Source organism: Raphanus sativus, chromosome 4 (assembly GCF_000801105.2).
Source record: "Raphanus sativus cultivar WK10039 chromosome 4, ASM80110v3, whole genome shotgun sequence".
Taxonomy (NCBI): Eukaryota; Viridiplantae; Streptophyta; class Magnoliopsida; order Brassicales; family Brassicaceae; genus Raphanus; species Raphanus sativus.
Genome location: NC_079514.1, coordinates 16,999,798 through 17,011,719, shown reverse-complemented (window position 1 = coordinate 17,011,719; position 11,922 = coordinate 16,999,798). Strand labels below are relative to the sequence as shown.

The following is an 11,922-nucleotide window of genomic DNA, read 5'->3' as shown; positions in this document are numbered from 1 at the left end:
GTGTTGCACAAGAGTATCAGAGATTCTTGATTTCGTCTTCTTTTTTTCTTTTTCTCAAGTTGTTATGAGACTTTTTAATGTATGATGTGAGAAGAAGAGAATGTTCTCACTTGATACAGAGAGAGATACAGTTCTCAGGTAAAATATAACTTTAATTTAATAAACAAGTTGTAGTTATATAAATCATTGTAGGGTGAGCAAAATTCCCAAGAAAAGAAAAATTACAGAAAGACAAAAATTTAAGTCCAAGATGATGGGTAAAATGCTCCAAGAGAAAGAGAAAAGAATAAATACATTATTATGCTTTCATCTGCTAAGATAAGTGCAATGCAGAAGAAATGGCAACAAAGTTCTCCACGGGAAGGAAAAGACGCAGAATATAAAAAAATATATATAAACGAGAAGCGAAACTCAAAAACAATGTTTGATTGTACGATACAAGATACTAGTGCATTTTTTGGTTATTTATTATATAGATATTCATAGGAGGAATTGTTTATGCAACTGTCCACCGCCGTCAGCCTCCGCTCTCTATGCCGTCTTACCTTGCTGAAGGAGAAAAAAAACATTTCTCACATTAATCATCTTTACCTCAAAATTATAATAATACAAAATACTTTTGTTATTAATTTTATAAGAAAATGACAAATGATAAACGATGATACTGACCCGTTTCTCTTCTTCGATCTTGGCCTTAATGACAGAGTAGAGTGCAACTCCAGCAATGGCTATTCCAGTTCCGATACCTGTCTGCGTCGATATCTTGTTTCCTGCATGTATTAACCATTTTCAAAAGTTTATTTCATTTTTCACCATATGGTAGTAATGCCTATAACACGAAAGAAAAAAACGAGAGATGAATAGGAGTTGTAAATGTTTTACCGAAGATAACGATGGAGAACCCAATCACAAAGACACGTTTCAGAACGTTTCCAACAGCGTGAGTCAATGGTGCTACCCTCTCCAATGTATTAGTAGCCAACTGCAACCATACACGTAAGTTTTACTTCTTTTTTTTCTAATAAACGCGACTTTAAAGGTCAAATATCGAAACTTTGAAAATTGAATTGACATTACCTGGTTGTAGAGATGGTAAAACATTCCAACCCAGAAGAGATCAGAGATGAACTTAGTCATTCCCACTTTAGCAATCGCGTCGCTGAAACCATGTTTCAATAGCTGAGGCCCTTCGACCTGACCATAAGATGAAACCAATAACCCTTTTAATAAATTGCTTGTCTCACACGTAAGTAATGAGTGAATTCAAAAGACTTAACGATGATGGCAGGAGGAAGGCAAACGAAGAGAGCGATAATGGAAATGTAAGCGTAGACATTTGTACTGTCCATATCAGTCTGCAAAAAGGAAAAAAGTACAATCAGATTCCCAACATCAAAACTTGAGAGACTTAGTAAGGAGCTGTGAAGAAGAGAATCAAGAACCATGGCTTTCTTGGAGAAGATGCTTCGGTAAGTGAAAGAGATGTTTGATATCATCGCGCTGATGAAACCAAGCCAGTTGAATGACAACTCAGTGAGCGAAGCCATTGCAACTCCTGCGATTTTCCTTAGGGTTAATCAAATAATTAAACGTAAGACACAAGAAACATAAGAAAATGAGTTTAAATTAGAGTGGTTACCGAGTACAACAGGAGCTAAAGACAACCATAGTGTTATGGGGATTGGTTGTCCAAGAAGGAACTGAGAAGCAGACGCATTGAAGAATGGCTCCAGCGCTGCGTTTTTGGACATGATAATTGTTAGCTAGGTTTTGTTTTATGTATAGATTATTAGTATCAGACGGTTTTCAAAGAGAGCTGAGTACCTTTGATGGTGTGAGTGAAGGAGACAGCGACAGCGGCGAAGGAAACGTTGCTAGTGACATGGCCTATGGCGTGACAGACTGCAACTGGTATCAATACCTTGAGGATGTTCGAGTTAATTGGCTGCAATAAATCATCAATAAAACAGGCATCAATCAACGTTAAATTGTATATAAGATAGACAAATAACGAGTGGGCGTTTGGTTTAGTGGTAGAATTCTCGAAACGCCCCCATTATTTTGTTAGTTTGCGTTGATGATTGTGGTGAGTTATGAAGAGAAAAACTTACTGCCCGTTTAGGAAGTCCCACGGACCAGCTCAGCAAGCAGTAGACAACTCCAACAAACAAGTGAATAACCGATACAAAACTGAAAATAATAAAAATATTAATTTATATTTATATTTTAAAAACAAAAGAATAAATGGATTCTCTTTTTTTTTTTCCTAATTACTAAATGGATTCTTTTGATAACTATTCAGATTCGATTTTTCACTGGACCAACAGAATATGGTTCGATCATTTTTAACCAGAATTGTTTGCTCTTAAACATAAATGTAATTGTGTTTTGTTATGTAATGTGTCTACTTACTAGGGGTAAGGGAAGTAATTGTAGATCTTCTTGTTAAGGATGTTGAAAATCACATTCAAGAAGTACCTGTAAATAAAACCAACAAGGGTTAACACAGTAAATCCTCGCCAGTAAACGTTGGCGGTAAAACAAATGAGACTCCTATAGTGCGCCTAATCACGTGCGCACGTTATGGGAGAGAGGGACACGTACCACATGAAGAAGAAGAATCCGGTGACGAGCCACGGATACTTCCCGAGGAATCCAACTTTCGTCTCCCTACGAAAAAACGAGTCAGACCAACCGAGTCAAACGAGTCAGCACTGAGTGAGCCAGTTACGGACCTCATTGCTTACCCAGCTGAATCACCACCTTCGGCAGCGGCCGCTCTAACCGGCTTGAGAATCTCTCTTTTCTCCGGCGAGCTATCGAGAAGGAGCACCGGACGGAGCTGACGACCGGAGATCAGGTTCCCTCCCTCTCCGATTGATCCCATCGGCTTGGCGCAAGCCGTGAACGACGACGAGGACGGAGCAGTGCTGAACTGGCGGTGGATCGCTCTGATCGGTCGCCTCAGTTGCGGCACACCAGTGACCGTTGCGGTGGCGCGTAGCAGCACGCGTGACTCCATATCGAGATTGATTCAGTGGTTTTCGACGATGAGTTGTGACAGTGAGAGGGAAGGAAGCGAAGTGTGAGGTCGTCGCGTATTTCAAGTGTAGATACTTCGTGATCCGACGGCTACGATGATTTTCTTTATCCCAATCGTGTGTTTCGCGGTCTACGGTATTATGGTGGGATTGGCAGCGAAAATGATCCAACGGTGAAGAGTGGTGATATTAGATAAGAATCTTGAGATACTGGATTAGATTGGATGAGGTAGGACCCAACTTATCTTGAGGTGGATGGTTTAAGACACAGAGTGAGTATTGTCCAAGCGAAATTCCATATCATCATCTGTTTCATTTTTTTTTTAGTTATTTTGAGAATAATAATAGATAAATGTTTTTGTAGATATTTTTCCTCTTATTTACCTTGTGTTGAGTGGTCGTCAAATTATTGAACGTGAAATGGTCACAAGAAAGTAGATTTTTATAAATATTACTAGTTTCAACTGGATGAAATGAATATTACTGTTAATTTTCTTTATTTTAGTGGTGATATGTCGGCATCTTTTTTTTTGTCAACGATATGTCGGCATTTGATGTCAGCTTTAGCGCTTTCTATACTTTCCAAATTTTAAATATATAATCAGATTAATTACTTTTAGTGATAATTTCTAATAGTCTTTTAAAAAAACACTTTTTAATAGTCTTTAAAAAAAACACTTTTAATAGTCCAAAATATAACTTTTAAATAAATAAATAAATATATATATATATACACGTGTTCTTTAAATATAATCTCACATTTCGGTTACATCAACTTTTTGTATTTCCCAAAATTTTAACATATCTACTTTTTTTTCAATCTAAAAACGTGATTGGTAAACATTAGAGTAATTTAGAGTAAATAAAAGAGTAAACAGTTGAAAAAGTTATTCAGTAAATTAGAATAAAAGAGATGAAATAAATAAAATAAAGTATCTGATTGGAAAATAGGAACATAATTGATAGAGAAAATGAGCTTAAAACTAGTAAAAAAATTATTTAATAAAAAAAATCAAACTAGTGCAATATATTATTTTCTTCACAAAGTATGTGGAATTTTTTTTCATCTTTTTAATGGTAACTAGTGAAAAAGTAGTTGAATTTTTTTTATCTGATTAGTTTCATTTTGGCTGAAATCAAAGTAAATATAGATTTCACTTTAAATATATTGTCAATTGTTCCCATACAATTAGACCCAAAAAAGCAAAAAAAAAGTTAAAACCAAAATAAATGTTAATTTTGGCTAAAATCAGAGTAAGTAAAGGTTTCACTTTAAATATATCGCCAATTGTTCCTTACAATCAGACCAAAAAAAACAAAAATAAAAGCTAGAACCAGAGTAAATGTTTCCCGCCTAACAAGATATGATGGAAGAAAAATACTCTCATACCTTAGACATTAACTAGTGGAATATAATTAAGAAAATATTATACCATATGTCAGTTTAAAGTTTATTATTACACTATGGGATAGTTTCCACGACTAAGGTAGTTTTATCTAACCAAGTAGAACCAAACTAACAAGATAAACTTCTAACTAATTGCATGTGCTAACTAAGTTTTTTATATATTTTTTTATTGACAAGATTCATCACAACCATTCATTTTATATTAATCTAAGGGTAAAACAAATCATAAATAAAATAGATTCATCTATCTGTTTTCTTCTTCATCTTCTTTCTCCCAAACTTTCTATTCTTTTTTAAATTAAAATCTGATTCTTCAGATTATTATTTCAAAAAAACTTTCATGTAATTATAATCTTTGTTGCTTAATCTATCTTTTAAGATATATGAAGGTACATTTTTGATGATGGTGTAATCTATTTATATATAATACACTTTACTCTCTTCAGATTGAGACACATCAGCATCCAGCGTGGAAACTGATGCCTTCTTTGTTCGACACGTCAGATTCATATTCTTAGCGGGTTCGCCGTGTTGGGCTTCTTCTGTAATTTTCTGTGTGTGTAAGGTCCTTATGAAAACCCTATGGAATAGATCATTCTGCTCTTCGGTTTCATCGGTTGCGGCAGTGAAGCTGTGACGATGGCCTTTGGGTTTCGTAACGGAGGCGTCGTGATTTATGTGGAGGGTGTCCCAGGTTTGTTGTCCTCCTCCGCTTGAGTTCATATGCTTCGCCTGGATTCTAAGGATAATCTGTTCCTAGGTTTGTATTGGCAGACCCTTGAAAGGCTTTCCGACCGTCACTCCGCGGCGGAGTTTCTTGCAGTCGTGGGTTCAGTAATCACACTTAAAAACTTTGTATATTGCAGATATGGTTGTTGCTGTCGGGCTGGTCATGGATGTTACTTCTCGCCGTCTCATGTTAGTATTTGTGTTCTCTTTGTCACTTTTACGGGTTCGAACGTTGTGGTCATCAAATTTTCAATTGATTTGGTTTCATTTTAGATATCGATATGTTTATTCACCACTCGCGTTGTGATTCCTTTTTGTTCACAGTGGTTGGGGAGCAGTTTGACTTAATTTCGATATGTGACAGTAACAATGGTTGCTGCTGGTATCAACATAGTTCCCGTGATCGGAATGGGTATGTTGATTTGATTTTAATATGTAGATACCGATCATGAAACACTGTCTAACTAACATATGGCGTAGATTGTTTTCTTTGTTGATCACATATCAATCGTTTTCTGTAAAAGACTGATCTGAGAGTTTTTGAATTGTGTTGAGTATAGAACTGTCTCAGGTGTTGCAGTTCTCTTGGTCATCATTGAACAAGTCAAGGTATAAATAAATATTCATAAAGAGATAAGCTTTGCATAGACTATCAAATTATCTTTTTCAGAAGTACTTTACTGATTTTAAAAGATTTATTGAACTTTATAATGTATCAGTGTCTTCCTTACAATGAGATTGTTAATATTCCCTTCAGAGATGAATCTATGAGATATGGTCAGAACCTGGAGGTTAACGGGGAGAAAGGAACTGGCCAGGTTAATGATTCTTATGGTTTACTCTAACTTTATGTCTGGTGTGGAGTCACTGTTTATTGTGCCTTTTAGTGTTAATCCTAACTTGGTTGCAGGTAGAGGAGTTCTCAAAGATCAATCTGCTCCTGTCTATATAACCATTGGTAATGGAGGAAACATTTAAGGATTTGCTCCAAGTAAGCTAATATAATAAACAACTTATGATCATTGCAAATAACCTTTTGATTAGATTTTTGATGTGTAGTAGGATTTCTGCAGAATGACTGAGCCTCAGCCTAAGTACTCCGCCACAGAGAAGAAAAGCTTTGGACACGTTATAATCTCAATATAGAAGTGGATATATGCGCAGTATGAATGGCACAAGAACAAGTTATGTAGTCGAGGCTGACACCATGTGGTTTTACAACAGGTTATGGCATCCTGATGATGATTCTCCTTAGTATCCAAATACCAGGTCATGGTGATATATGTTGTTGTATGCATTTTTTTGTAATTGAATAACGATGAATAAAGACAACGTGGATTAGTTTTTTTTGTTTGTCCTTGAGTAAGCAGCGCAAACGATACACTGCAAGGTTACATTTTTACTCTTGGGTCTCAATGCTAAGATGATGGCAAGAGCATAAATGTCACATTAGAGTGTGATATTAATCAAGTTTCGTTTCCCTAAGAACTTTCGTGATTGTCATCAAACAAACCCCAGATTTTGATAAACTGATAATCACCTTTTTGTATATATGATTAACTGATCATGTAGTTTTAATCCTCATGCCTATCATCTTCATTATTTTGAAAGTAATTACAGCATGGAAAAATTTATTAAAGACGTGTTTTGGTCTTTTACCAAAAAAAAAAGACGTGTTTTGGTCACCAAATAAAAAAAGCCACAAGCAAAAGTTATTAAACTATTATTCATTCAGTTTCTTTAAACACTACTTTTATTACTCATTCATTAGATTATTTTACTACCGTCACAAATTTAAATAAAACTATACATCGAACTAAAGAATACCTCAACAGAAAAACAAATTCAATAAAACTATACATCGAACTAAACATATCAGCACACCATATTATTTAACTACTCTCAAAAGTAAAAATTAACGGCATATAATTTTTTATCAACAATAGTGAAAATATCGCAAAAAAATATGATTCTAAAAATGACTAATAAATAAGGAATGTGATTTTTAAAAAAATAATTCAATAGCCTAAAAATAATTTTGAAAATAATAATATATTTTACAGTAACAAATATTCCGTCTGAAACACAAAATACGGGAAACTAACAAAATATTATAAAAATAAAGTCACATAATTTTAAAAGATTATTAAAAATTAATTGAGAAAATATAATAAAATAGACTAAATTAATTAAATATAAAAATAAATGAAAATTGTATTTATATGATAACACATTAAAGAAACCATATGCAAATAAATGTAATAACTTCATAAATTTTAAAGAGAGTTTGAATATAGCTAACTTAATACTGATGTGAAAATAAAATGTATATCTTATCACAAATAATCCTTCCTCACTTAAAACTTTCTAAAAGATAAAATAGTTATCATACACATCTCTTGCAAATGACACCAAAAAAACAAACCATAAAATCATATAAAAATAATAATCTAGATCACCAGTAAAATATATCCCGCCCGTAGGGCGGGCCGATCCTAGTAATAACATATACATCAAAATATCAACGGCAGAGATGTTATCGACTTTGGCATATCAACGACGGAGACATAGATGACGGTGGAGACATAGACGACGAAGATGATGCAGAAGACCCATCATCCACCATGAAAATCAAGAAATTCATCCACCAGGACATTTGTCACGTTCTCAGTGTAGCTTAATCCTCTGTGTTGTGTCTTTGCTCCTCTTTTTCGTTGTGATTCATCATCGTTGTGACTTACGTCCCTCTTTAGCGCCCCCTGCAACCGGCAAGAAAAACTCAAGAGCAACAATGGCTAACTTTGGCATTTTTGCATGTCTAATTCTTAAATTTTTGTCCTATTTCAATTTTGACCCTCATATTTTTGAACGTGCGGATTGCTTTTTAAGTTCATCTTCAAACTTCTAAATTTTCATTTAAACCCTTGTGATATGCAATTAAATACACAAGTGCAAATTATACACCTAAAATGTAATTTAAAATGATTAAACTGAACTAACACAAAATATTTAAAACCATTAAAATCATACAATATTGGTGATTTTGATTATTATTTATATTTATGTACACATTGGTGATTTTGAAGATCATTTATATCTATGTATGTACACATTGGTGATTTTGACTATCATTGCGATCATTGTTATGTATTGTTGATTATCAGATGTAAATATCATTGCAAATAAATTTAAAATATTATCTGGTGTCCATGTATTATTGTACAAGTTAATTGATGTAAATGTGAATCATTATACATGTAGATATTATAATTCGTGTACATGGTATAGTGTACACGCCAAATGCCTTTTAAATTTACGGTTTCATTTTATGCATTTTGGACAGAACTAAACGGTTTCATATTATAATTTGTGTACATGGTATATTGTGTACACATTAAAGTGTACATGTAGATATGTTAATATTGAACTACTTGTAGATATGTTAATTTGTGTACACTGTATTGTGTACATGGGAAAGTGTACATATGGATGGTAAAATGTACATGTAGATATGTTAATTTGTGTACATGGTATTGTGTACATGTAGATATGTTAATTATTGAGCTATTTGTAATATTTCAAGATGTAATGCATTTCAAAATGTTTTCTATATTTTTAAAACCACATTTGTAATTTTTTGAAATTTTGTCCACCTTACATAATTTTATGTGTACACTATTTTCAAAGTGTATATTATTCATCACAATGTACATATGTACACTATCATCACAGTGTACATGTGTACAATATTAATCCAAATGTACATGAATGCTCGATATTCCACATCTATATCATTTTACTTGTATATGATACACAAATTGAGTGACATCGCATGATTCTAATGTCATTGTATATGTGGATAATAAAATCACATGTACACATTCTACAATGATATATGATGATTTTTTTATTATCCACATGTACAATAACTTTAAAATCATTAAATATCACTCAATTTGTGTATCATGTACAAGTAAAATAGTACAGATGCGGAATATCGAGTATTCATGTACATTTTGATAAACAGTGTACACATATACATGTGTACACATGTACAAGTTTATTTTTAGAGTGTGCGCATGTGAATTATTGAATAAGTTGAATGCTGTACACATGAATATAAGTACACATGGATGGTAAATTTTGTGTACGTAGTGTCGTGTACATATGTTTACATACAAGCATCATTGCAATAATGCACAAAATAATTCAAAATGATTCACATTTTGTTGCTCTCTAGATTTCACTATGCTACGGGATAAAAATGAACATTAGAAATTTGGAGATGAAATCAAAAAATCACTTTTGCAACTTTGAAAGTCTGAAGAAAAATAAATTAAATCTTGAAGGACTAAACGTCCAAATAGCAAAATCACGCAGATGTGAGTCGGCGGTGAGTAGAAAGTCACAGAGGAGAACCAAACAACACATCGAGGGGTTAAAATTTACAATTTAAAAATCTGAGTCGCAATTGAATAAAAATAGCACATTTTAAATTTTATGGGGCCAAAACAAAAAAAACATAAGAACTTGAAATATCAAAGGAGTATAAATTATGAGGCACGTGATCTTTTTTCAGATAGTTATCTAATTCAATTTACCTTTTGCCTTGGGGTCCACCACTCACTCATTTTAAAACAAAATTCAAACTCCAACCTTACATAAATATCTCTGACCGAAAAAGAAGGGCTTAGTTAAGCTTTTTAAGAGCAAATTAAGTCTTTTACACCAAAACTACCTCAGTATAACAAAGTGGCTTATACTGTAATAAAAAGACAAAAACTGTCTCTCGATGTAAATTACTCAAAAATTAAATTGTTTTTCCATATGATTGATGAAATTCACGGCAAAAGCGAGAGGGATAAAATTTTAGCAGAAAGATTAACGTGACATACAGTCATAGCCTTTATGATAAATTTTTGTATACATAACAACATGATGTCTTAATGTTAGAAAATGATGAGAGATTTGTTTAATACTCTCCATCATTTGTAGAATGCAAGATTATCGTTCATGATTCAGTTCTGGTTTGAATTATTTTCCGAACAACTATCTAACCACATTTTGAAAGAAATGAATGGTCTAATACACCATCGAGGATTGACCAACTAAAGAAACTTAAAAACAAATTAATTCATAGGTCATAGCAGAGTCGTATCACTCAACTACAAATTTTCACATAAGTTTGAAGAGATATCTTCATGGCTTTTCTTGACTTAAACCATTTTATGATTCTTAAACTTAAACTATCAATGTGTTTTGAATGAATCCATATGATCTTTGGTTTTCAAACTTCCACATAGTATTTCTTTTGTACATGTATCATTTTTACAGTGATCAGTAAATTTGATATTGATCAAAAAAAAATTCTCTATACTTCAGAAACAAAACAATACACCACATAGTAGTTTCTAAGTTTTTATTACATTATAGGGCAGCTTCAGCTAGTATGGTAGTTTATTTCGGTTGTTTACTTTGATGCCCTCAACTAAGATCAAACCAAAATTATATTTTATAACTAGTGGGACCTATCATCTTCTCTCTCCTGAATTTCTTCTCCATTAATCTCTTTTTTGTCACAACTCCTCTTCACCATGCTTCTTGGTCCTCATTTGTGAACCTCAGCCAAGCTCGATTACGGGTCGTCTTCTCCTTCACCATGAATCAACATGACCAAGCTTCTTCCTCCACGTCGTGCTCCACAATTCATCCGCATCACGTTGTGACAATAACAAAAAGAAAAGGGAAAATTGCCAAAACGGAACAAAAATTCAGCATGGTTGTCCCTATAGTATAAAACTATCATTTAGTTGTTCTTTTAGTATAATTTCTTTCATAATCCCAAAACTAACCCTTGATTAATCTAATTAAACACATTAAATTAATATAATTTTAAAAAATAATAATTAAAACGTTTAAAAGGGAAAATAAAAATAAAAACTTTTATTTTTTTTTAATAAAAATAAATTTTGTAAAACTTAATAAAAATAAAAAAAAATAATTTACAAATTTTTTTAAATAAAAAACGTTAAATCAACCTAATAAAAAACAGTTAACAAATTTTTATTTTTTATAAAAAGTTTAAAATGTTTGTAAACTTTTTAATTTTATCAAAAATTTTAATGAAAAAAAATAAATGTAATTATAAATTTTGTTTAAACTTGTTATTAAAAACTTTTTGTAAAGTTTTATTTTATTTTTATAAAATTTACAAATTTTATATAGTTTGTTTAAAGTTTTTATTAAACACATTAAACTAAAAGAATTAAAAAAAAAATTAAAAACGTTTTAAAAAGGGAAAATAAAATAAAACTTTTAAAATTTTATTTAATAAAAATAAACTTTGTAAAAATAAAAATAATTTACAAATTTTTTTAATAAAAACGTTAAATAAACTTCTTAAAAACATTTTACAAAGTTTTATTTTTATAAAAAGTTTAAAACTTTAAATAAAATTGTAATTAAATAAAAAATTTATAATTTATAAAATAAAAATAAAACTTTAAAAAAAATTAATAAAAACTTTAAACTAACTTTATAAAAAGAAACATTTTACAAAGTTTTATTTTTTATAAAAAGTTTAAAACGTTTGTAATCATTTTAATTTTATCAAACTTTTTAATAAAAATATAAATTTTAAAAAAGTTTTTAATAAAAATAAAATTTGTAAACTTTATAAAGTAAAAATATTTTTTTACAAAAAAAATGCACCTAATTTCAAAACACCACATGTTGTATAGATAT

General features: G+C 31.6%; 2 protein-coding genes across 11 annotated transcripts; one reads left to right on the top strand and one right to left on the bottom strand.

Moving 5' to 3' along the window:
- Positions 1 to 277: 277 nt before the first annotated feature.
- On the bottom strand, positions 278 to 3,101 carry LOC108854592 (triose phosphate/phosphate translocator, chloroplastic). Of its 2 annotated transcripts, none has more exons than XM_018628193.2 (12): positions 2,748 to 3,101; positions 2,605 to 2,670; positions 2,413 to 2,478; positions 2,112 to 2,190; positions 1,825 to 1,945; positions 1,640 to 1,735; positions 1,443 to 1,555; positions 1,278 to 1,355; positions 1,078 to 1,194; positions 883 to 982; positions 670 to 770; positions 278 to 549 (listed from the first exon to the last, which is right to left on the bottom strand). In XM_018628193.2, the coding sequence occupies exons 1-12, from the start codon at positions 3,020 to 3,022 to the stop codon at positions 532 to 534; spliced, it is 1,230 nt and encodes a 409-aa protein (XP_018483695.2). In that variant the 5' UTR covers positions 3,023 to 3,101; the 3' UTR covers positions 278 to 531. The 2 variants fall into 2 exon arrangements, with proteins under 2 accessions (XP_018483695.2, XP_018483696.1); XM_018628194.2 differs by having other exon boundaries at positions 2,736 to 2,876.
- Positions 3,102 to 4,838: 1,737 nt separating this feature from the next.
- LOC130510673 (V-type proton ATPase subunit B1-like) lies at positions 4,839 to 6,659 on the top strand. Of its 9 annotated transcripts, none has more exons than XM_057007219.1 (7): positions 4,839 to 5,143; positions 5,316 to 5,367; positions 5,503 to 5,590; positions 5,739 to 5,787; positions 5,898 to 5,996; positions 6,089 to 6,169; positions 6,223 to 6,659. In XM_057007219.1, the coding sequence occupies exons 1-6, from the start codon at positions 5,126 to 5,128 to the stop codon at positions 6,128 to 6,130; spliced, it is 348 nt and encodes a 115-aa protein (XP_056863199.1). In that variant the 5' UTR covers positions 4,839 to 5,125; the 3' UTR covers positions 6,131 to 6,169; positions 6,223 to 6,659. The 9 variants fall into 9 exon arrangements, 7 of the variants coding, with proteins under 7 accessions (XP_056863199.1, XP_056863198.1, XP_056863197.1 ...); XM_057007218.1 differs by having other exon boundaries at positions 4,843 to 5,143; positions 6,238 to 6,659; XM_057007217.1 differs by having other exon boundaries at positions 4,846 to 5,143; positions 6,241 to 6,659.
- Positions 6,660 to 11,922: the final 5,263 nt, after the last annotated feature.

What these genes read in the sequence shown, in the direction of transcription:
- LOC108854592 (XM_018628193.2), bottom strand. Translation starts at nt 3,022, where the DNA reads ATGGAGTCACGCGTGCTGCTACGCGCCACCGCAACGGTCACTGGTGTG. An exon ending in GAAGGTGGTGATTCAGCTGG is followed by an intron (nt 2,671 to 2,747) that starts GTAAGCAATGAG and finishes GTTTTTTCGTAG; the next exon opens with GGAGACGAAAGTTGGATTCC. An exon ending in CTTCACTCACACCATCAAAG is followed by an intron (nt 1,736 to 1,824) that starts GTACTCAGCTCT and finishes CCAAAAACGCAG; the next exon opens with CGCTGGAGCCATTCTTCAAT.
- LOC130510673 (XM_057007219.1), top strand. An exon ending in GTTACTTCTCGCCGTCTCAT is followed by an intron (nt 5,368 to 5,502) that starts GTTAGTATTTGT and finishes TTTTGTTCACAG; the next exon opens with TGGTTGGGGAGCAGTTTGAC. An exon ending in AGTTCCCGTGATCGGAATGG is followed by an intron (nt 5,591 to 5,738) that starts GTATGTTGATTT and finishes TGTTGAGTATAG; the next exon opens with AACTGTCTCAGGTGTTGCAG.